The sequence below is a fragment of the Haliaeetus leucocephalus genome, unplaced genomic scaffold (genome assembly GCF_000737465.1).
Source record: "Haliaeetus leucocephalus isolate CR32 unplaced genomic scaffold, Haliaeetus_leucocephalus-4.0 Scaffold351, whole genome shotgun sequence".
Taxonomy (NCBI): Eukaryota; Metazoa; Chordata; class Aves; order Accipitriformes; family Accipitridae; genus Haliaeetus; species Haliaeetus leucocephalus.
Genome location: NW_010972787.1, coordinates 10,063,303 through 10,087,844, shown reverse-complemented (window position 1 = coordinate 10,087,844; position 24,542 = coordinate 10,063,303). Strand labels below are relative to the sequence as shown.

General features: G+C 39.0%; 1 protein-coding gene across 1 annotated transcript in view; it reads right to left on the bottom strand.

Moving 5' to 3' along the window:
- The window catches only part of LOC104835008 (complement C4-like), a 48,874-nt gene extending 25,356 nt beyond the window's left edge, over nt 1-23,518 (bottom strand). Inside the window, exons 1-17 of the mRNA XM_010572777.1 lie at nt 23,454-23,518; nt 20,489-20,681; nt 19,255-19,438; nt 18,477-18,547; nt 18,079-18,164; nt 16,780-16,862; nt 15,577-15,664; nt 10,606-10,711; nt 10,301-10,424; nt 7,874-7,989; nt 6,954-7,121; nt 6,013-6,210; nt 3,490-3,681; nt 2,679-2,828; nt 2,141-2,267; nt 1,700-1,771; nt 624-824 (exon numbers count right to left, since the gene is read on the bottom strand). Coding sequence (XP_010571079.1) covers nt 624-824; nt 1,700-1,771; nt 2,141-2,267; nt 2,679-2,828; nt 3,490-3,681; nt 6,013-6,210; nt 6,954-7,121; nt 7,874-7,989; nt 10,301-10,424; nt 10,606-10,711; nt 15,577-15,664; nt 16,780-16,862; nt 18,079-18,164; nt 18,477-18,547; nt 19,255-19,438; nt 20,489-20,681; nt 23,454-23,518 — 2,224 coding nt within the window. The remainder of the gene's footprint in view (nt 1-623; nt 825-1,699; nt 1,772-2,140; nt 2,268-2,678; nt 2,829-3,489; nt 3,682-6,012; nt 6,211-6,953; nt 7,122-7,873; nt 7,990-10,300; nt 10,425-10,605; nt 10,712-15,576; nt 15,665-16,779; nt 16,863-18,078; nt 18,165-18,476; nt 18,548-19,254; nt 19,439-20,488; nt 20,682-23,453) is intronic.
- Between the last annotated feature and the right edge of the window lie 1,024 nt (nt 23,519-24,542).

Here is a 24,542-nt window from a genome sequence, read left to right as displayed (position 1 = left end):
TCCCACCATCCCATATTTGTGACAGACCATGAAAGGGGAGCTCTGAGAAAAATGGTAGCAGAAATTACACTTAGAATGGGGTCATTTTCAACGCAAAATATTTTTTTTGTAACATGAGCTCTTGTGTGATCAGAGATAGACTTTGGGGAGAAGTAAGGAAAAAAGAAACAAAATTGTCTTTGGCTGAAGTGGCCCCTTCTCATGAGGTAGTGTTTTGGAGGTATTCAGGTGTTATAACAGTAGTACCACTAATTAAATAGTCATGAATCCAAGGTCACTCAGAGTCCTGAACGCAGACAACCACCCCCTTCTCTGCTCTGCTGTTTGCAGCCTCCCGGGGTGTGGGCCTGGGCCAACAGCCCCTCTATAAGGCTGCTGTGGGGCCAACGGTGGCTAAAGTGATTCCTGCCTTTTCTCACACCAAGAAGTTATCCTATCCCACTTCCACCTTCACAGTGTACAGTTGTGAATGGCCTGTGGGTGCTGCACTATGCTGGGGCTCACTGAAATGTTGATGTGAAAACTTCCTCCCCAGCCACACAGCATTAAATGCCCCTTAAGCCTCCCTTGCCACCATATGAAGGGTATTTTTCTGTAGACAGTTGCATGCCACTGTTCTTTACTTCGTGCCAAGCCCACTCTGATCCTCCGCTTCGACTCCTTTCTGAGGGTTGTGGCTTTCTCACAGCAGTCCTGGAAGGCGTTTCTGCATTTGGGGGAGCCAGCCACCTTTGTTACCCTTTTTGCACAAGAAAACCTCATGGGATTTAATTTCATTCCATCTTCACAGCATTTTTGTAGATCAGTGTTTTGATATTTGCTGGCTGCAATATAATTAAAGCCCAGAATTAGTGCTGTGGAAGTAGCAATAAGCGTAAATGTGTTCATCATACTCATTCCTGTCATTCCTTGCAGTTAATGTGAATTGCTATTGCAACAGTCTAACTTGAGCTGGGGACCTGTTCTCCATCCTAAAACCAGTTCACAAACACAGGAGGAAAACATAGGCCCTATGGCATCCTAGATATACTATTCTAAGTTTTCTCATCAAATTCAGACTGCGAATTAAAAACATCTCATTGGCAGACTGGAATTAGATATCTTGGTAGAAATAGCCACGGCAGTGTTCTCATTCTTGAATAAAGAGACCTATTTCAAAAGCAAGGAGGATCCCAGCTTCAGGCCATCATGTCTTCTGGCAAGGAAATATCAATTTGTGTAAACTTTTTTTTTTTTTAAATTTAGACCGAATATTATACTAGCTCTTCTCTTAATTGGAGCACAAAGTACCAAAGCTGGCACAACTTCAAAGCAGAATGTCAAGATATAAATAGGATCTCTAAAAAATTTTCTGGCCATACAAATAATTTTGAAAAACTTTAAAGCCATGACTGATTCTATGGCACGATATTTAGCAGAAGTACTTCATATTTGGAATTATAAGCTGGTGAATTAATTTCCATTTGCAGCCAGGCTACTCTTTGGTTTTGTTTTTTGAGTTGTTTTGATAGATGATGCATCAGGTCACATGGCATAGTATACACACTCAAGCTAGGTTTTGGCACTTCACTCAAGAACTGGGACTATGAATATCTCGGTATCCTTCACTATCCCATCACTTCTTGCCCCCTAGATTCCAGCCAGATCCCTTTGCCTCCCACTGCTAAGCTTTTCAGGCCACCCAGATGAGCAGACATACCAATTCCTGACATTTTCTTCTGAAAATCCAAAGATCTCTTCTGCCGTCTGGTAACCTGGAAGCATTTATAGCCTGGGAAAGCAGAAGAGAAGAGCTCAGTTATGATACTATGACAGTAAAGCCTGATCATTCAGGTCATTCATGGAAGACCCATCTTAGGACCCATCTCATTCACATAAGACCCACAGTTTAATGAGTTACATTACAGCCCTAGCCCACTGTTGCCTGTCTCAGCTGAGCTGTATACCAGACGATAAGCAGCCACGATCTGGGCTATGTGAGCTGCCAGCACCCAGTGGAAGAACAGAAGAAGAAAAATCCAGAGGCAAGGGAGATTTTACGACATCATGATAAAATGTTTCTGATTTTCAAGCAATCAGCCTCCCCAGATCTATAGTGGTCTTGTACAAACATCTAAAGTAAAGGGCAGATTGCACTTACCTTCCCGAGCTTTGGATTTAATTGTATCTGATAAAAAGGCAAGACCAACATCAGTAAAAACTTGAACACTATTTGCACCACCACCTGCAGAACATCCAAGATCATACGAATTCATAGCATTAAATACCTGCCAAATAAAAGAATGTAGATAAACTGTACACACTTGCAAAAGTGTTTTTTTTAAATAAATATTAAAAAAAATTCTTGTAGCCTTTGACTCGCAGAAGCAAGACAAACTGGTGGTACAAGCTGCATTTGGAAACACAGATTAAAGCTGAACGATGTTTTAATTGGGGAGTGCTTTCAAGTAATGCTTTTTTAATTTACAAACTTGTCTGCTGTAGCATGGAAATCCCCATCTTAAATATATAATTAATCTTAAATACATCCTGAATTGCAAAAGCAAAAACATTTTCAAGCTTAGCAAAGCTTTGATTAAGCAATTAATATCTATTAATTAAATTTTGATCCTCTCATTAGTCATGGAAAATTCCATTTGACTACTAGATATGGTATTTTCTTCTTACAGATATCTTACTTTTTTGGCTGTAAGCTTATTTTTCTTGTTCAGAATAAAAACTGCTTTATCAACCGCAGCTAAGGCAACTGTTCCCGCATGGTCCGTTTCAATAAGTAAATTGATGTTGTCTGTTGGTTCGTATATCTCTTGCCCTGTTCTCACTTTAATCTAAATAGAAAAGATTGAAACAAAAATGTCATGTTTGTTAAAAAGCGAAGACTCTTTGGGCCGGAAATACTGTCAGCCATGACTGTCAGTGGTCAGAGGCTGGGGTATGTTCCTGTTCTGTGGTGTTTCTGCCTGGGATCCTGTGTTTTGGAAGACATAGATGCAGACAGCTCCCACTAGATGAGAACGTGGGGGGTTAAAAGATGTGTCTGTGCAGGATATTGGACACTGCCTTTCAGCAACACTTAAGCACCAATGGGAATTAAAAGTATGCGTAAAGGGTTTGCTGAACTAGGGCCCTCAATATCATTTTCTTATTTTCCAGTGGAAACAAAATCGCCATGAAATACAGCAAAAGACTAATTAACATACAAAATTAACTGACTTACTTAAACCACTCTGCAATAGTACTACCTCCTTTCTATCTCACATTTGAATTCTTCAACATGACTGGGTTCAGATCTGGTGCATACATAATGTAGACTCTTCTGTGGTTTATGAGGAAGTAGCCATGGTGATTATGAAATTAATAGGGAATTATTAATAGAAGTGCCAACTTGAACGTAACTGGGTAACAAGACCTGCACTTGCTCTGCTGATACCCCATGTTTTTGTTTTTGTTTTGGAATACAATAACAGAAGCTACTTGCTTTGAAAGTACCTTTCCTTCACAGACATCCATAACGTCCACCCATACAGAATCAGCAACAATCTCTTGATGGCCCTTGTTCTCAATGAAGTAATAAGCTAAAAAGCGAAAGGCGGGCACCATCTTCTCAGTGATTTTAAGGTTTATTATTTTGTTTGAGGAGGGGACCCTTCCCAAAAGTTCAGCTTGTCCCTTTGCCACAACCTACAAGGCAGAAACAAACAGAAATAAAATATTGTGAATACACACTAGACTGGGCATTATGTTGCATAATTTTATATACCTATATAGAATTTTCTGAGGCCATTTCTGTTTAAAATTTATTCTCTTCTAATGGCACTTAATAGTTTTAATTCCCAGCCTGCATGTAAGTAGCCTAGAGGAGATCAGCACACAGTTGCTCTAGCACAGGAGTGTGGTGGTAAGCCTCTGCTACGCTGGTCTTGTGGCCTGGGTTTGAACACAAATCTATCACCCTCCACTCAGTCTTACAGCTTGAAAAGGGGGTCCCAGATGGCAGTCTTGCTTTTGTCTTCTACAGTAACAGGTCATCACCCCCAGGAGGAGACCAGCTTTATTTAATGTGTATTCAGTACTGAATCTTTCAGATGCTATGGAAGTCTTGGAGCAGGATGTTTCATCCAAAAAGTATTACTCAGGATAAAGTATCACAGACTGGCCCTCAACTGATTTCAGCTCATCTTTCACTATTTAATTCCTTTCTTCATGTGTTATGTTAATTATATTCCTGGGTTGTCAGAGGAGTGGAAAACAGACACGGTGGCAGGACTGATAGAGCTCTTCCCTGAAAAAAATACATGCAGCTTTCCCAAACACATAATGAATGGGCTTCAGGAAGAAATAAAGACATGCTGCAGCCTGGTCTGAAATCCTCACTGCCTTAGTTTAGGTGACCAAAGTTTGGGAGAAAGCCTCATGACTGAGCTCCCACAGTGTCTCCTACCACCCCTCCCATACACCCTGCCTGCCCAGCACTGCGCCTTCCCAGAGCCCAGCAGCGGCAATTCCAACCCTATGCTAAGTCATCCAATGAAAATTAACCCCCAAACCTAAATTTAACTCCTAGGGATACAATTATTCCAACATATCAGAGTCCTATTAAAAAGAAATGGGAATGGTGCCTGTGGTGCTTATCATCCTGGGAAATATAAGCTGCCAAGGGAAATTTGGATGAAGAGAGGGAGAAGGGGATTAAACATATTTAACAGATTCATTACTGGAATATATCCATGAACACATTTGTCTCCTTCAGCAAAATAAATACTTTGCATTCTTGGTCCCAGGCTGAGCAGGATTGGTTCCTCACTTTTCTACCTGTAGGACTGCTTTTCAGACCCAGTTTCAGGATGCTATTTAGGGCCATAACAGCCAATGCCTTCAGTGATCCTTCATGACATTATCTGTTGGAGAAAATGCTGACCTACCTGTTAACTATCATTGGGTGCAGGTAATATGGAGCCATGGTAATATAAGAATCATGTGTTATTCATTACATAAAAAATAGTTAACTATAAAAGGCATTTTCCGAGATATTCAAGGTCTCCTAGAATATGACTAAGTTTTCTTGTTGCAGAAATCTTATGTATATGTATGACCTGCCCACAACAAGGTGGGCAGCTCTGTAATAGCTGAAACAAAGGTATTTACTGGAATCAGACCAATAAAAATAATATTTAATATTGGCTTATCATGAGGAAAGAATACAGATTGGAAGGAGTGGGAAAGAACAAGATCTGGATTACGAGAAATCGAATTGTCATAGATATCATAGAAGTTATCTCTCCAGGATTTCAGCTTTCAAGGCTGTCAGTTTAGTATCTTTCAAAAATTTCCAGGTAATTATGCAGGCAAACATTACCCCATATGGACCTATTTGCTCTAGACTGTATTAGAAACTGCAGACTAAAATTTGTACTTATGTGTCCTTCTTCAGAAGAAAAATTTACAATTTACATGCCCCCAAATATATGCAAATACATAAAAATAATAGAATCAAAGAAGTAGTTTCTGGAAGGGACCTGTGGAGATCTCTAGTTCAACTGCCTGCTCTAAGATGAGCTATCACCAGTGTAAGATTAAATCAGATGTGGTTTTCTGTAGTTGAGTGTTGAATGCTTCTGAGGATGGCAATTCCCTAAACTCTCTGGGGAAACTCTTCTAGTAGTGCATTCATCACTAGTGAAAAGATTTTTCCAAAATGAACCTTCCACAAAATTTGTAGCCTTTGTCCCTTGTTGTATTGCTTGGCACCACCTAGGAAACTTTGTCTCCATTATGTCTGTAATTCCTCTTCAAGTAATTTTAGGTTGCTGTTAACTCACTCTTAGCCTCCTCACCAAACTGAACAAGCCCATTTCCCTCAGCCTGTCTGGTAGGTTAGGTGTGCTAGGACACTGATCATCTCAGTTGCCCTTTGTTGGACCCCTCTGGTTTTCCATGTATTAGTAACTAGATAGATGTTCTGGGCTGTATAATTTCTAAAAGAAATTACTGATATGCTACTATTCTGTTTACCATATAATAGAAATAGTCAATCTTTCCACCGCCAGACTGATGAATATCATTCAAGGTGATGCGTAAGGTATCTTGAGGTGCCACAACAGTATGTGGGATGCTGATGCTGAGATAGTTTGGGGAAGCAGACTGGTATCTTTCAGCTCTGATACTGGTTTCAGGTGATTCTAATTTTTCTTTTCCCTCTTCAGCCTTTACCTGTCAGGGAAGAAAACGACAGAGTAAAGTGTCCTTTAGGAGACAGTATAGAGTGTCACCCTTAATTCATATCTTGCCAGGTTATTCAGAAAATGCTGGGAAATTAGATGCATCACTGCTGAAACCTCATTAGCAGAACCTGGCATAAAACCCCAGGATTTTAGTTACTTTATTCTCTCACCCTATTTTGTCTCTTGCTGTATTTGCACTTGATATTTTTCAGACTTGGCTCTTTCTGAATGAGAATCAATGGCTCAAAATCACAAAGTGATTTTGTACTTAGACAGCTTTTTTCCCTTTTTATACTGTGCACATAATTGAAACCTCTGAGCGTCCAGATGTATCCTACTGTCTGCATTGCTCAGGACCTTTTACTTCACCTTCTTCTCATCATTTTTTGTCACTTCTCATGGTGATATTCCTTACTGTCCCATTTCCATCTTTAATGTCAGGAAAACGCACATCCAAACCCCCCAAAAAGCACCACTACCACCAATGTATGTACTCCCAAAGTTCCGATGTATGCGAGTGTCCTCCACTTCAGTAAGACATCCCTCAGGCTCCTGGTCTTTCTAACATATCTTACACAATCTGGACAAAGCTGTGCAGATGGTCTAAGAAATCATGTTCCACCCTCTGTGCTAATTTAATGAAAACTGATGATCTTCACAGTCATTTGTAATTGTCTTATGAGCTCTTCTCAGCGATGTATTTTTAAACATGGATGTTTGGGTTTTCTTTACCATTATTTGAAGCATCTGAGCATCTCCAGGGATGTCGAATGTAAAGGGGATTAGACCGTCTTTATTTGAAAATGCAGTCTTCTTCACTGGTGTTTTTCCAGGCAAGTTAACAGTAGCAGTGACAGGCAGAGAGGCAGCAGGAGAGCCATCAATCAAAGTGACAGATGCCTATTGGAAAAAAATGTTTTTCTGTTACTTCAAGGATATGCCTGGGTTTAAAAAATGCCCACAAACAAGAAGCAATTATTTTTATAAACTGAGAAGAAATACAAAACTGTACACATTAGTGTTTGACAATTTGAGCTTTGATAAAAGGGGGTAGCAATTGTCTCAGTCTGGACTCCAGCTAAGGTAAAAAACTGTGAACACAGATTAACAGCTCCCCCAGATTTTCACAGCATCTATTAGATCTCAGCCAACCCCAGAGATATTTATCTTTAACTATTATAAGGTAAATTTCTAACTTTAACTCTTTGTGGAAAACTTTGTAGAGAAACTTGAAGGCATGAAGTTTAAAAACTCAAAAACTTAAAATACATTTTTTTAAAAAAAGGACAATACCTTGTTTTAGTTTTCAGAATTTGATACAGTATTAATTTGATACATTATTATTTTAATCTTTTGATATGGAACTGAGAAAGAGACTCCTATGTGTTTTATAAAACCTTGTAGTGCAACAGTGCACAAATGACTTCCAGAACAGAAAACCAGCATTTTCTGGCTTCAGTTTCCCTGCTCAGGCTCTGTGTGTACAGAAACGAGACAAACCAGACACAAACAGTAGCTCCCTGTTGGACTCATTCCTGAAGGTCTCTGCCCTAGAGAGCTCTGACTGGATCAGATAAGGATTTTATAAACAGTGCAGATATAAATCCCTTGCTATGGAGGCAAATGGACACAGTCAGCTAAATTCTACATACCACAACAGTGAAGGGGGCTCCAGGCACAAAATACTTTTTGGTATTAGACAGATCAACAGCATAAGGAGATTTCACAAACTTCACATTGCTGAGTTCCTCTTCCCTCATCTCACCACCTGTTAATATCAAACAATATGTGTTGCTATGGGAGTAGCATCCATAATTTCTGTTTTCAAAATTAATTGGATTTTTAGCAGTATATGTAAAGAAAACTGAAAAATGATCCCTCCCCAAAGAGCTTCAGCCCTGAGAAGAGGAAGAGATGGGTGCAGGCAGATGGGGAACACAACCAGAGACAGGCCAGTGCAAGGGCAGTGTGATGTGTACGGTGCTCCAGCGAGCCAGCACTGCCAGGTGTGTGCTCTCAACAGCTCAGACACGGAGACCTGCAAAGTGGTTTGTTACTCACAAGATAAAAATTCTCCTCTAACACATCAATCAGAACAAGGTGCCTGCAATCACAGAGCACACTGGTACCACAGGAGCCACTGCGGCTGTGCACCTCCCTTTCCAAGCTGTCGGGGCTTCGTTCCTGGGGGAAGGCTTCATCAAAGTCCAACACAAAATTCACCCAGAATCAGTAGGGGGGTTTGGATGTTAGATCTCTAATTTTCTGAAAAAGTTTTTTTTTTCATTTTTTACTGCTGGTGAGAGTTAATATTACCTAATATCATCTTCTGCAACTTTGCACCTACAAGACAGCTTGAGCATCTGCTTCCCATCTAAGATTCTTCTAGTTAAAGCTCTTATTCTTCTAGTTAAGTTCTAGTTAAACCACTACCCATAACTACTTCTAAAAAAACCCAGTTACATGGCTTGCTTGAAACTAAGTGCATTTAGAGACATACTTTCAACATCCTTATTTTCCACTTTAACAGTCCAAGGTTGAGAGGTGTCAGTTAAAGCCCACCAGCCTTGCCCTGTCAAGCATATAATTAATACCAAACACAGCAAGTACACAAGTGTGAAGGCAGCCTGCCTGTGGCAGAACAGAGAAGCGTGCGCAGCGTGGTAGAGACCACGTCACACCACAAGATCTTATATCCATCATGCTGGTGTGGTAACAGGAGGTCTTTCAACCCCTTTTGCTCTTGCAATAAACGCTGCAGCAATAGTGCATGTAAGTACCTATAGTAGAGTATACTAAAGAACTGCGCAGCTGCAATGCATTTGACTTAATTCTAGGATTCTAAGGAATCCTACTTAGTATTTAGGATTTTTAGGAATTTTTAGAATTCTAGTAATTCTAAGCTATGTAACTAGACTCCTGTAACCAATGGGGACACCTCTGGAGTGCAGTTTAACCCATCCATTCTCTATACTGACTATACAAAGCGCCTGAGCTCTGACTAGATACCTTGCTCCCAGATACCTAAATTAAAAGGGATCAGTCTCCCTATGAACAAGAAAAATCCTGCTCATGTTGGAACAGTCTGCTTCGTTGCAGATTCAACTTCAGAGGTCAGCACTTAAGTTGCACCTCTCACTTCAGCCTCGTATAACTAACAATAGCACTTGCTACAACCCAAATAACCCATTGACGACTGCATCTAATTCAATGCAGTGATCACTTGTGGGTAGCTCTAAGATATCTGGGGGCCTACTCGACATGCTTAGCACTGCTGTGAGCAAATATCTACATAAATCCCCTGTAATGAGCTCTGGAAATAAATAGCTGTCCTCTAGGAAAACAAAGGCAAACAGCCACTGAAAATCTTCTGGACAGGCACGCTCAAGGCTTATGTCCCAGATGAACAGCAAGACCAAGCTATTTGGACTATATTGTACTTTTGCACATGAAAGTATCACAGGCTGATAAAACTGTGGGAAGGCATAACAGGACAAGCAGGACTCACAAGGGCTAGATCCTCCCCTGCATCACATTGTAGCTGTAATACATATGCCTTACATTTAGACTGACAGCTTAGCCAGCTGAGGTATAAATCAAGCTAAGATACCAAGCTCAGCTAATAACTCTGTATGTATGGAAGGAATAGATGTGGCTGAGGCAAGTGCTGAAACAAGATCTCGAGGAGAGCAATTTATTTGCATTCATACAGGTGTCTGGTACCACTTCAGAGGGACTAGGGTATCCTCACAGTGCTGTTTAATATGGGACAGACTCTATAGGGGAGTACTTAGAGGAGACCTGAACACTTCTGGACCAGCAGTGGAAGACCACACAGGACTACATAGGGTATTTAAAGTGGTACTGGACATTAGTGTTCAGTTAAGTGAATCCCACCTGAGATTAATTTTGTGCACAGAAGGGGGTCAGATGAAAGAGGCGGTCATGCACTATAGCATGAGCAAGCTTTGCAGTGAAGATTAGTCCAGCGGGACAAGATTTCCCACACAAAGGATTACACTAGAGAAAAATCAACGTAAATATTACAGACTGTATCAGCTAAAGCATAGTGTACTCACTTGCAGTTTCTACAGTGGTAACAGCCACATATAAATGAAACCCTTCCAGAGTCGAAATACTCTTTCTTAATTTCTCTTCCAAAAGTGGTGTATTTAAAGTAACTCTTCCTTTTCCATTTTGAATCTAAAACAAAAGTGGGAAAAAAAAAGTGACAACACTTTACTGGTTTGTTGCCACTAGAATTAAAGAATTGTTGCTTATAGCATGACTATGGTATTACAGGGATCTATATTGCGATAATTTCTGACAATATTCAGCTCACTTGGGATAAATCAGAATAGTTCCACTGAACTCCAGTACTTACAGATAGCTGTTGTTCCAGGCCTGGAAGAAAGACTTTTTTCTCATTTTCATCAATTATGCCAAATCGCACATATGCAGCACCTTGAATCCCTTTCCCATACGAGTGTCTTTGGAAGGAAGAATAGTGAGGAGTTGAATCATAACATTAATAAAAAGCAAGCATAAATCAGACTGATCATTTTATGCTGAAATAAAATTGGGATATCTGCAGGCATCCCATCTGTAACTAACAGCTTGAAACCAAAAATTAGTCCCACTCACTGATAACTCAAACATGAAGACTTTTACTGGTCTGTGTACAAAGTGGTAATTTCAAGTGCAGAGAAATATATGGAGTAAATCACATTGGCAGAATCACATGCAGAAACATCATCTGACAAAATTTACACCAGAGTAATTGAAACTTTTTTTTTTACAAATTAATGAGAACTTTAGTTGCACAGTGAGGTTTAAGGCAACTCATCCCCTTCACAGGGAGCAAGGGAGGTATCCAATCTATTTAGCTTGGGTGAACAGCTAATTCATTTGTATAAGACACCTCATGAGCAGAGCATTTAAAACAGGAAGCCAGAGAATTGTCTCAGGGACTGATATGAAGTATTTTGTACCTCTGAAGACCTCCAGAGACAGATCCTACCTGCCGAAATCTTAATACCTGCGTTAGGCAGACAACCTCCACCCCACATCTCTTCTATGGATTTAGGCAGTATAGCATAGGGACCTCTTGTAAGTGAAATATTTGCCAGATAGATATCTGGCCAGAACACCCCTGAAATCTCCATATAGGTCATGGAGAGAGAGGATAGGGCATGTTTTTGCACCTGGCAGGCTCCTTACTCACGGAAACCCTGGCAGATGGCACCCTCCTGCAGCACAGCATGTAACATGCTACATGAGACCTGTCACGGCCATGGTATTGTCTTTTGCTTGTGGAAATCCTGCTTCATCTCAGTTCTGTAATGGCTTATTTTTGTTTCAACAAAGCCTCTTTCAAATTGACCTGATCAGCAGCACTGATCTATACCAATGAAACTAACTGAGAGGCAGTTCTTATGAAAACTGCTTAAAATGCCAGAAGTAATAACTGCGGGAAACAACAGCCGATATACCAAATAACTGTTCATTACATGCATGGCCAGTTCGGAGGAATAAGTTCAATTATCAGGAATTCCATATGTTGATTTTGATGGAAGTCAGGCAGGCCTGTGTAGCACCACTAGGACCTTTTCCAATAGACAAAAGAGCGGTATCCAGTTATTCAAACCCATTTTTTCCTCTTAAATAATTATGATGTTAATGAGTAGTGAAGTATATATGAAGGAGTTGCACAGTCCATAAACTCAAAATTGAGTGCTGCAATAACATACAGAGAAAACTTTAGAAAGGATTAAAATATTAAAGTCAGTTATCTGATATCCCTTCATATCACAATATCAAGTAATCATGATTAAAGCTAGTAATTATTCAATAGAACCAAATAAAGAAGTGAAGGTTATCAAGAGGAGATTAGTAGAGTTGAGTTTGTTCACCCAAGCAAAAGGAGGTGGATACAGGGTTCTATCTGCTCTCTCAAGCTGTGCTGGGGAAAGGAAGGATCAGCACAGTCAAGGCAAAGAGCTCAAGGACAGTGGGCAGAAGACCAACAGGGTATAAGCTGGCCAGGGATTAATTTAGACCAGAAATAAAACCCACTAGAACTGGGGGGGGGGGGCACTATGGAGGATCAGTCTTCCACTTGGATACAGTGCCAGGGTCTAGATAGCAAATCTAGCAACTGTACCCTGTTTGGACCAGGTTAATTAAATTAAATGAGCGCAGTGCTGTCTCAGAGGCTGTGGCCAGCTGGCACAGCACAGCCTATGCCTGCTCTACTAAACCCCCTGTCTTCCACAGCAGGGTGGCCACATGCAGACGTGGGGTGGACCTTGGTCCATGCTTCCTCCTGAAGAGTTTCCAGGAATCATTTGGGGAGTGCTGTATGGCTGAGGCTGAGCCTGTGCCATGTACCAGCCATGCCATCAGCAGCCAGGCTCTGAGGCTCAGGAACCTTACCTGGAACTATTTAATTTACTACCCAGGTGGCTCAAATATCTTTTTTGGTATCACATTCAAATGCAGACAAAGCTCCTACTGTATGAGAATAATTCCTCATATAAGGAAAGCATCTAAGAAATAGTATCTCAAAAGATATTAAATAATGTTTGAGTATAATAATAATTTGCTTGCCCCTCTCACTTTGGAGGGCTTTCCACAGTCAAACACAAGATGAAACACAGATGGTCGCAGTAGTGATGATACTTTAGTCACATGCACTCACATAGTTCAATGTTAATATTTAATGCCTATTTAACTAAAGGCTACTATAAGCGAAATTACTTACGAGGTTAGTTACTGTCACTGTTTAACAAAGTCACAAACTTTGGTTGTATAGACCAGGCTTTTTTATTCTTATCTGTATATTATATTAGCAATTCCTATACCTAGATCTTTCCTCCCTTCTGTATTGACTGCCTCCTCTCTGCCATCCTCACCAGCTACTGAGATAGACACAAACTGTCCAATGGTGACTTATCAATAAGTTATTCTTATACTATTCAATTATGTGTATGTTTGTAAAAGGCAACACTCAAAGGGCTTTGCCTACGAAACTCAATGAAATCCCTTGAAAAAATTATACAAGTTATTCTGTAGAATTAGTAAGTTATTAGAATCTAACTTCACTGTTAAAACATCTCCCAACAATGTCACTTGTGTATATTTTTATATTACTAAAAATAATTGCAAACCATTAATAGTCAAAATACTAAAAGTGAACAGATACAATAAGCTTTACAGGCTTCAAAAATAAATACTGGTTATTTAATAAAATATACACAGTTAACTTTCCACTACCGTGGGTATCATTACTGTAGAGAAGATCTGCCCATTGTTTAACACTAAATGTATTTATTTAACAATACTAGCTACAATAACTCTGTGTGATCCTATTTGTGGTTTTGTGTTAAAGAATCTTAAGGAACATGATGAATCAACATCAAAAGCCATGAGGTGTTGACTTTTTTTTTAAGGAGCTGTTCTTAGTGAAGGTCTGACATTACTTGCTGATACTGTGTGTTCAACTCCCTGCTGACATATCAAAATTGCCCTGAAATATATCTGAGCTTTTGTCTAGATAGGGAGAAATAAACAGAATAACTATTTCAGTGTTATCTAGATAATGCAGAGTACCCCATTTCAGGAGATATATTTCTTCCATATCAACTATCCAGTATGTTTGGCAAGATCCTAAAAACCTACTCAATTTGATAGTATTTGCTAATATTATTTTCTGATCTTTAAAGATATAAAAAATCAGGAATCCACAGAAACAAAGAAAATAATACATGAGCAAAAAGGTGGTCAGTCTCCTCACTCCTTTGAAACTGAAAAGATTTCTCTCAACTATGAGAGAAGATCAGCTGCCTCCAGCTGCCTGTTCTCATTCCATAAAATTTATTCCTCTTCATAAAAAAAAAAAAAAGGTATCAAGTTCTAATTTAGTCAGCATAGGGAGACTAATTCAGATGTCTAACTTTTCACACAGAGGTTCTTTGACTTCAGAAAACATAAACTTCTGTTTGAGTGCAGTATTAAGTTTTAGCCAATTTCTAGTACATTGTTTTTCATGAAGGAACTTCACATACTCTTCATCAATATGATACTGTTTTCATACCATGATTTTTTTTGCACCGAGTCATCTTTAAAACAGATTTAAAATCTGACTCTAAATCAAGTTTGTAACATCTGAACTAATGCCACACTGAACCACTTTACTTAAATGACTGGCATGTAGAACCTGGACTTAACAAATGTCATATAAATATATACTACCAAAGTCATCAACTCTAGTTGCATGAGTGGTGACTTCAGTGAAAAGGAAATACATGCTGAGGCTCCAGAGAACTATTTAATTTCTCTCTCAATTTTCCCAATGTGCAAGGTGGCCAAGGTACTTGTAGTCATTTTGGATTCCAGCTGAGTAGTAAATAAAGGAAGAACATTCTCCTAACAAGCAGTTGTTAGTATTTTTACTCCTAAGAAACCCGAAAATTCAACAGCCAAGAAGGCTTGATATATGTTGATAAGCCACTGTTAGATCATACAGCAAACTCAGACCTGTCAGTGCAGGATCAAAAACACCAGAGCACAAAATACTTATTCAATCTAGGTTCAGTCTGATTCTTCTAAAGTATTCAAAATATTTTGATGGGTTAAATTTACATTGTCTGACTTTCTAAGTTACTCTATATTTGATGCCATTCTAATTTGATATGGGATCAGGTGTGCTTTATTCTCTATTGAGCCCTGCCTCATGGTCTGGCCAGTCTGAGAGCTTTGTAGCCATGTCTCATCCAGATCAGTGTTGCACTACTGTGCAGTAATGCACATGTCCGTAGTGATGGTCATCGAAACTCCTCTGACTAACTGTATTTATTCACCTGAAAGCATTTCTGCATAAAATCATTACTCTCAAATAAGCACTAATTTATTACTTCCAAATGTCACTGGCTTTGAGAAAACTTCATACTCAAACTTGAATCCATCTCTACTTTAATTACATTAAATAACAACATCTGAGACTTTAGAATGTTTCTAAATGTTTAAACCAAAAAGTATAAAGAAAAGCAAGTTATCAGTTTGCCTGGAACCTTACCTAGCAACACAAAGGAGAATCCTAAATAGTCACCTTTTTACTAGCAAACTATAATATTCAGAAAATCTTGTTCTTTTGATCACCACCATGTAGATCCAGGTAGCATTTTACACTGATGTCTCAAGTTAGTAGTGCAAACAGAGAGTACGTAAGATTAAAGTCAGATTCAAGTAAAGCCAGAAGCTGGTTAACTGTTAATGACAAGAAAAAGGAAGAAGCTGCAAAGTTCATTATCTACTTATCTGCCTTCTAAAACAGGCTCGCTGTGAGCACACCTACTTTGCCTCAATATCAAACACAAAGTTTTCATCCCAGATGTGGTAGTATGGCTGAAGTGGGATGAGTTTGACTTCAAAAGATGGAAGTTCTGCATTAAAAAAAGAAGACAAAAAGGCATGACTTGTGAGTTTCAAACATACCTTAAACTCCTGGTATGTGGCAACACCCACTGAGAGGATGCAGCTGCACTGAAAGGATGTTTTAGTTTGAATCAGCAGTGCACTTCTGAAGCAAATCTCCTGATTACTGTCCCTTATTCTGCTTTGCTTCACATTGTGGACCAGTCTTTGAGCCACAAAATTGATTTATTTACAATGAAAATAAGCCAGAAGATAAGCCCTAACTGCTAACAGGCATTAAATACCCTCGACTAGAACCAGTCTGAAGTAAACCCACCCTGAAATGGGTTGAGTGTGAACATGAGGTCCTCAGCATCAGCTGTGTCACTCTGCAATTCACTCCTATAAAGCCAGACTATTTGCTACTGCAGGTATAGCCAGAGTAATTTGCTCTTGGATATAGGTGTTTGCAGAGAATGCAGTAGTCTCCACTATTCTGTTACATCTACTAGCTAAGGCAAAACCACTTTCATTAAACTGAGATTTTTCATATAATCTTGAGGTTTTCTTTTGCCTTTAAGGAAAAAAACCCCACAAAACACCCCACAAAATTTTACAAGAAAGCATAATTTCAGCACAAATAAATCAAGCCATTTCTTACTCCATACTGTTAAAGTTCTACATTTTTACTTTTTCCACAGTGCCCTTACTCTTTTTTAAAAAAGCTTCTCTGAGTATAGGAACAATGCTAATCAACTTCTAAACTGAATTCTACTGAGAGAAAATAGGTAGCTTTTTTTTCCATTCTAGTCTTCACTGAAAACTTTAGCCAGAATTGCAATGATTTTAAGATGGAGCTCATCTCCATTTTTTTCTGCAGCAGGAGGGCCCTTCCAAAAAAGGATGTTTTGTGAAAAATATTAAAGTTACTAAGTGTGTATAAAACTTTTTTTTTCAAATATAAGTAGAAGGCACACAAAACCAGAGTTCTCTTTCTGTGCGTCAGAGATAGCAATGAGGCACTGAACCTCTGTGAATCTTGTCCTTAGTACCTAACTACAGCCAGGTTTAATCACTGCATTATATCTTGTAACACATAGTGATGACTTCATATATTTATAATGCAAATTAAATAGTCTCTTACCATAATTTTTAACTTCAAATTCAGCAGAAACATTAGACATTTCATATTGACGAAACCAGGCTTTGATTTTCCAAGTTCCAGGCCTAAAGTTCAGATTCAGCAGAAAATAGTTAATTAGGATTCCTCAGATATTTTATGATGCTAATATATTTAAATTATCCCTAAATGCAAATATTTTCCTTGCTTTGATCTCATCCCAAACTAATTTATTAATGGCTTTCTCTTTGCTGGGAGGAGCCAGCAACATACTGCCAAATGACCTAGGAAACACTCAGTAAGACTTTATGAGGAACTGCAAGATAACTTATTTGCAAACCACATGTAACATGCACTGCCTTTGAAAAGCCCTCAGAAATAGAGAACTCATCATGTATTTCCTTACAGCTTATCTTCAGTGTGATGTCAAAATCAATCTAGCATGCAGGAACACGCTGAATATTAAGTAAAAGTTTGACAGTTTGAAATCATGTAGTCATATGGTTTAGCAGATATTTAAGCAGTTTGCTAAATTATTCCTTACCAAGATAAATGTTGCTAATTGTAGCATACTAACATTAAATTCTGGGCTTATCTCTCCAAGATGAGGTGCTTAAAGGTAAAAACATATTAACCATAGGTTCAACCTGTGCTCCATGGTAGGAGAAAGACAATTTTGAACGGTAATTCAAGCAATTCAGCAGTTAAAAATCTTAAGTACTTCAACAGGTAAGGGGGATGAATCTGGATGGTTTGATCCTGCTAATAGGTGGTGGGGTTAGTCCTCCTCACTTTAGACATTACACTGTGAGGTCTTTCACTTGCGTAGGTCCCCTTGGGCTCCTCTACAGCCATGGAGAGAAACAGACAGTGCTGAGACATGGTACATCTCATCCTGACATAGGCATCTAAAACAGGTCAGATGAATCACAGCCTAAATATGTGACTTTCTCTCCAGTGTCAGAGAAGGGACTGTTGGGTGGCCGGCTCAGGTGTAGACCCCAGCAGGGCAGGAGGCTCCAGGGATGGCTCCAGAGCAATCATACTTGGTTCCTTGCTGTCACACTCTGACAGCGTGCTGTGGTGCTTCCCAGGTGTGATCAGAGCAAAACTGTCTGCTTTAGTGCACCTCCTGTTCTAAAGAAATGGTAAAGCAGACAATACACAGTAAGAAAAAAAGAGAAGAGAGGAAAACAGGGGAGCAGAGAAGAAAGAAGGGAAGGGAAGGACAAGACTCTTGTTTTTAGCTTGAAGATAGTTCTGCTGCAAGAGACATTTTGACATGTGAACTGTTTTAATGCACAAGGCACGGCAGTAACGTACTCGGCAATGTCAGGTATTTCAAAGTTTTCACTGAACACTGTTTTTATTTTTCGGTCTGACTTTTTAACCACCATTCCTTTTGAATTCTGTTGAGAGAGAGAAAACAAACATAAAATTATGCACCAGGTGTCAAACATTTACATGCAAAAGCTCAAGTTCATGTACTAGTCCTAAGGAAAAGAAAATGCTCTGCTTACTTTCCTACTTTAATATTCACGTTACATTTCCCTCCATGCCCCTGACATTGGCCAAAAATGACTAGACATATCTCACAATGTGTAAATACTGATTTCTGGAAAGGAGTCATAGCTATAGTTTTACTCTTGGATCTTTTGTGGAAGTTTTTCATAGCTCCTGTGCTGAGAAGCACTCATTAACAGTGTTTTTTGTATACTTACTAGCACAGCAACTGTAACTGTGTCATCTGTTGGCCTCATAGCATTGTCCAGAATGAAGATCCTGTATTTTACTGTTTAACAGAAGAATAAATGTGTTCATATATTTATTTATGGCCTTTCTAGATAGTAATTATTACAAACTCTAAACTGAGTTACTGATTTTGGGATAAACCACTTTCTTTTAATGAAAAGAAATGTGAGAAATTTCAAAAAAGAATTGCATTCTTCCATAGGCTTTGCATATTACTTGACCAAACATACCTTTTTGAAGGAAATTCTGAAAAATACTCGGGGAGCTTCACTCACTTTTGTATTCCTTCTGCAGTCAAGGCCTGCAACCAAACTCAAGAACTTTTTTGACTTCCCTCTGTTGTTGCTTGACTAAATTGTTAAGTAACAAAACAGCTGTCTTAAAGTGCAAAGGATACTTACTGCTGGTATTGTAAGCAAAAGCAATAGGAGTTTTTTTGCAGGTGTCATTATTAAGCTTTTTGAACAAAAAGGAGCAGATTTTATCTGGCTCCTGTTAGAGGAGAGAATGACTTCTTTACTCCAGTGGCATTTCCACATGGGTTGCTGCAATGTGTGGTGCAGACCCTGCAGAAGCCCTGGCTGCAGAAGGCAAGTTTAAAATCTGGACTGGCTGGTAAGGACAGAGATAGCTGGGGTTAAATGAGAAGGATTTACATTAGGAAGGATCATGTCATTATTACTTTTTCTAATTATGCCCTTGTAATGTCTATATTCAACATCTGAAATGCAGCATTTGTATTTTAACCTTTGGAACTCGGTGTGTATATAGGCTTATCTGTCTGAATAAAAATGTAGCCTTTCTTGGAAGACAGGAGGATGCGAGTGCTTTGAACGGTCTCCTTATAAAGGTCCCTGCTTTCGGTGACTAGCAGAACATATGGCCGATTACTCTTCTTGAACAGATCCTGTTGCAGAGTCTCTGGATTGACCTGAAGAGGGCAAAAGGAAAAACCTCACAGAGTCAGATATGAACCTGGTAACTTCAGAGCCACACAGCTGAGGCCCAAAACCAGCTAAAGTGCTAAAATAATTTTATTAGCACCATTCAATAGAAGATACTCAATTATATCTTTCTTACTGGGTGAATATTTCTAAGTAGAAATACTATCTAATCCCCCATTTTCTCCCATAGAAATACACATTCATCTGTCTAACGGCAATAAATCAAGCCCAGTGACTTTTCTTCAGTCTACATGCATGTTAAATTCCAGTTACCATGTCATTTGGTAGCTCTAGCAGCATCCTGTAATCCTTCACTTGCTCAAATCTTGGCTATGAGATTAAAGCTTTACCTCATGCAGGTTAAGACAATGTTTCTAAACATCATGCTCAAGAAGACCCTGATTTGAAAGCTCAGCTTTTAGCTTTGGGAGTAATCAATCAGAGCTAAACTGAGTCTTGCTGTATGCTGTTTTCCAGCCAAATAGTCCAAACTAGTACTCCTGAACTAAAAGCTGCTAGACTTCAAAGAAAACTGTCAGAAGTAAATGATGCAAAGCAGGACGTAAAGAAGAATTAATCAACTTACAGCTTTGCAGAAACATCACAGGCTTTGGTCTGAGAGACTGCGCATTTTTAAACGTTTCTCCTGTTTTGTAAAAATGGCCAGTATGCCAAAGGCATGAATGCAGTCTTAGTTTAAGTGAAGCAGAACAACAAACAGTGATAAAACAATTAAATGTTTTTATTTTAATTTCATCACTCATCTACAGCAATGAAAAGATCTTTCATCACCATGTGACAAAATCTTGAGCTTGCTTGTTGGGCACAAAAGAGCACTCACAATCACCACTGAAATTATATTAGGCGTTGTTTTCTTAGCTGGTTGGGTGAATAGGGTGCTGCTGTCACTGGAATTGGTGTTTTGTCATCTGTCTCTAGGGATCGGTGTTGTCTCTGTTCCAACATATTCCTAGTACAGATTATGTGTCTTTTATCACCATATTAAAACATTTACATCATTATGATGGTAGACTCACCATTACTTTTTTCATCTCTTGGTAGTTGTTATTTTGGTTAAGGTTAAAGATGATCCTCTCTGATAGGAGCTGATTTTTTGCCTCATCTTTGAAGTACGCAGTAACTTGCACAGGGTGCTGTGCTCCATGGACTTGAACTGTTACTGTCTCGTGTGTGCCCAGATGCACCACATTTGGAGCCGTAATAAGATATCTAAAACAACATAGAAACAGATTGTCCACTATGTGGGCAGATTTTTGCATAACACAAGAATGTCCAACCAACACAAATTTTAAAGAAAAAAACAGACTCTCACAGAATAGTTGAGCTTGGGACTTGTGGAGATCACCTAGTCCATCCCTCTTGTTAATCAGAGTAGAGGTTAAAAGAAGACAGTTTCTCTCCGACTGATCCCCAAATTCTGACCCATCATATTTAGGTCCTACAAAAGATCAGACCCTATAGATAGGAGAGAAAAAACCCTGCAATATATCCCAGGGACTGCCAATGACATTTATAGCCTTGTTTAACTCAGAGAAAGTTCTATAAACTCAACATTCTGGAAACAAAACCAGGCCATGCATTAAGAGACAATGAATGGATATTCATAAATACCTATTTGATACTACAAAGTCATGTATCTTCAAGTACTAGCACCCACATTATGCCATCTTATGCTTTAATATGTCAGGAGGTATCAATTTCCTATACAACCATATGTATGAGGTTTCAAGTAGCTGATCTTCATTCAGATGTCACTGTTTGTGAAATGCTTGTAATGAGAGACCATGGAAGGCGAGACCACAGCCCTGGGAAGGTCTGTGTTGGAGGCTAAACTGGTTGCGATTTAGTTTTTTTCTCTTTATTACTTTCCTTTATTCTTAAGTCTGCTCAGGTGCTTCTTGGTAATTAATTTCATGACCTTTAAAATGTAGATCATCATTCTTGCCCTCTTTTTTTCAAGTATCTTTTACATACAAAAATCAGAGAACTGTGTGAAGAACTATGTCTTAATGTTATCATGGCACACACATAAAGAACAGTTCTGAGCTCAAGAAAGCTGCTTTTGGAAAATTATTATTCTGCAGAAGACTTCTAAAATGAAAGGTAAATGATTTTACCATTATCAGAATGGGTTGGCTAAACTTTCTCTTTTTTTTACTTTTTTTAAAAAAAATGTTTCTTCTTTCTTAAATTTATAAATTTAAGGTGGGGTATAGAAATAAGGGAATAAAACTGGTATGATTTTTTCAAATGAAACTCAAATTTACTTTTTTTCTGATAATAATAATGGTGTAGTGTGAAAACAGAATAAAAATAATCTCTCTCCTTCCATATGATTAGTGAAATGCATCTTAGGTGGTCTGAGTCTTCATGCACACACAGGAATCTTGGCAAAGAAAAACAGAACAGTCTTCAATAAACATTTAAAAGTTTTATAGTTTTTACCTATACATGTGTGAAAATACTTTCTAATGTTTCTAGTTTACAATGAATGATGAAACTTGTCTTTCAGTTACATCTACCTTTATGCAATGCTTGATCCTGATCTTTATTATTTTCATTTGTCTAACTGTCTTCTCCAATTCATTAGTCAGGCAGGTTTGGCATCTATGTACATTCAAGCATTTGAATGTTGAGAAGAAAGTTTTCATTTTCAGCTGTGTTCATTTTATTTTCTCAATGGCATTGGAGGGGTTTTACTCTAAAAGTGTCACTGCATCACCCACTCTGAGTCTGTTGGCTCTAGCAAAAGGTTACATAAGACCTGTCTTCACATATGGAAAAGAGAGCGCAATCCTTGCTTTCTGCCACAGCCTACAGAAATCCAGGGTCTTTTTTTTTACAGCAGTATAGTTACCTGTTTAAAAGTTTACCTATGCAATACATGACAGACATGGTCACTAGCCTACACTGCCCATAATCTCAGCTAGCCAGACACAAGCCAGATCTGGTCTCTAAGCATCATGATGATATTTTACTGACATAATGTTCAGTTTCATATACCTAATACATCCAGCACCTTGTGTTTCCCACATCCGATTACCTCAGAATAAAACTATCTCATTCCCTGTTTCCACTAAGATTTCATCACAGATGACAAAGCCTATGCTTTTGTGTGACAAAACCTGTGAAGATGAAGTGTGCTTCAAGATGTGCCATAGGTACCCCAATATCAAGTTTCTATGGGGCTGTAGTTTTCATGCTGATGTGGACACTGGGGGTCAACACCAGACTGCAGGCAGGAGTCTGCACCTGGCTAAAACCTCATAAGAAGAGAAATAAGTATTTGGGGCTGGAGATAACCTCAAAGGTAGGCTGACATGGAAGGGGAGGAGGCTTTGACCTGACTGTCCAAATATCTCATCAAAGGTCTCCTCTGGCTATGGCAAGTACCTGAATACACTTGATCCTGGTGGGAACTAAGCAAGAGTCTCTTCTCCTGTACCTCTGCCCTACAGATAAAGGTCAATTTGAAGGACCTTTAACATGCACCATTGGTTTTATCAAAGAGTTAAATCTCTTTCCCAAGTCCAGGAATTTGTCCTACTAGAAGAACCAGTATCAACATATGTAAATCTCCACTAAAATAGAGGGTAAGTACAGAAAAATCCTGAAGCTCTCCCAAATGTGAAACCTTTGCTTTCTGCAGTGTATAAATCAATTACAGAAAGGAGACTTATTCTTTCCAAAGGTTTTCCAGTCTGGTAAATGTAATAAACTAAAGATGAACAAGAAGCAATAACAGCATGAACATCATGCTTTAGTAGGACATTTCTAACTATTTGTTACTGGATGGAGATCTTTCCCCTTAGAAGTGCCTTAAAAGGGGAGCTTTAAGCTTTTTACCTATTTAAGGTTACACAAATTTTCAGTGGTCCAAGAAACAGGCTTTGTTGATCTCTATCAAGACCATTAGCATTTTCTACTTTCTCTTTCAAGGGATGTGTTAGGAGTGAAGAATTAATAATAAAATGTACTTACGATGGTGCTTGCTGTGTATTGGACAACAGCGAACAAAAGCTCATCAAGAATACCAGCCTTCCCATTGGAAAACTCTACAGCATCTGCAAAACAGAAATACCAAACAGCCGCTGTCAATCTACCCCTGAGGTGCAGGTTGTAAGAAATGGGCTGATGGCACATTGCAGCAAAGAACATTACCTATCCTGGTTATTTATTAATAACTTGCAAAACCGTGCAACCACTAATGATGGACATGCTAGTGATGCACAAATTAATAGCCTGAGGAGAGACATTCTGGACTAAGTCACAATTTTACATTTGATTATTCATTCATTCTCTTTCCAGCTTGAATATTTTCATGATAGCAACTAAAAGTCAAGTGCAGAAAGAAGTGTTCACAAATACTGTAAATGCAGTCCCAAGATCAAAGAAGACACCATGGCCAAAAGAGTGCCTGTAAAGCACTTCTAAATGGGGACAAATGCAAGTGACAGGTCCCTTCTCTATGCCATCACTTAACTCCAGGCATTTCTGCAGTCCAGCAAAAGTGAGAGAAACCTCCTTCTGGTGTAGATAGCACCAAAGGAGCTGTGCTGGAAATCTGTCTGTACAATGCACTCCCAAGCTGTGTTGCTTGAAGGCATTCATCTGCTTGCTTTAACTTAAGTGGAAACAAAATGGATGTCTCTGAGCTACTCAGCCCAATTTTCCTTTATGGTCAAGACAGAAGGCTTTTCCAGAGGGTAATTAGTCTCATCTTAGCATAAGCACCTAAGATGACTCATCAGCTGAAGGCATTCCAGACTGCAAGGAAGACACACAATGTCGTAAAAGGCAGGATACTCAAGAACAGGGGAAAAAAAATATATATCTGAGGAATAACTGTTTGTGCCGGAACCAGTTTTGATCAAAGGCAAATGAAAGAACAAACTGAAACTCTCATCAGGTCTCATTTTTGCAAGCCTTTACTGGATCGTTGTCTCCCAAACATAATTTTGTTGACTCATGAGAATGGAAAAATGCCCATCTGATTTACAGGCAGGTCAAATCCCAGAAATGATCACGTGGCTGCCCACAAATTCTGGGGGATAAACTGCCCTTTAACAC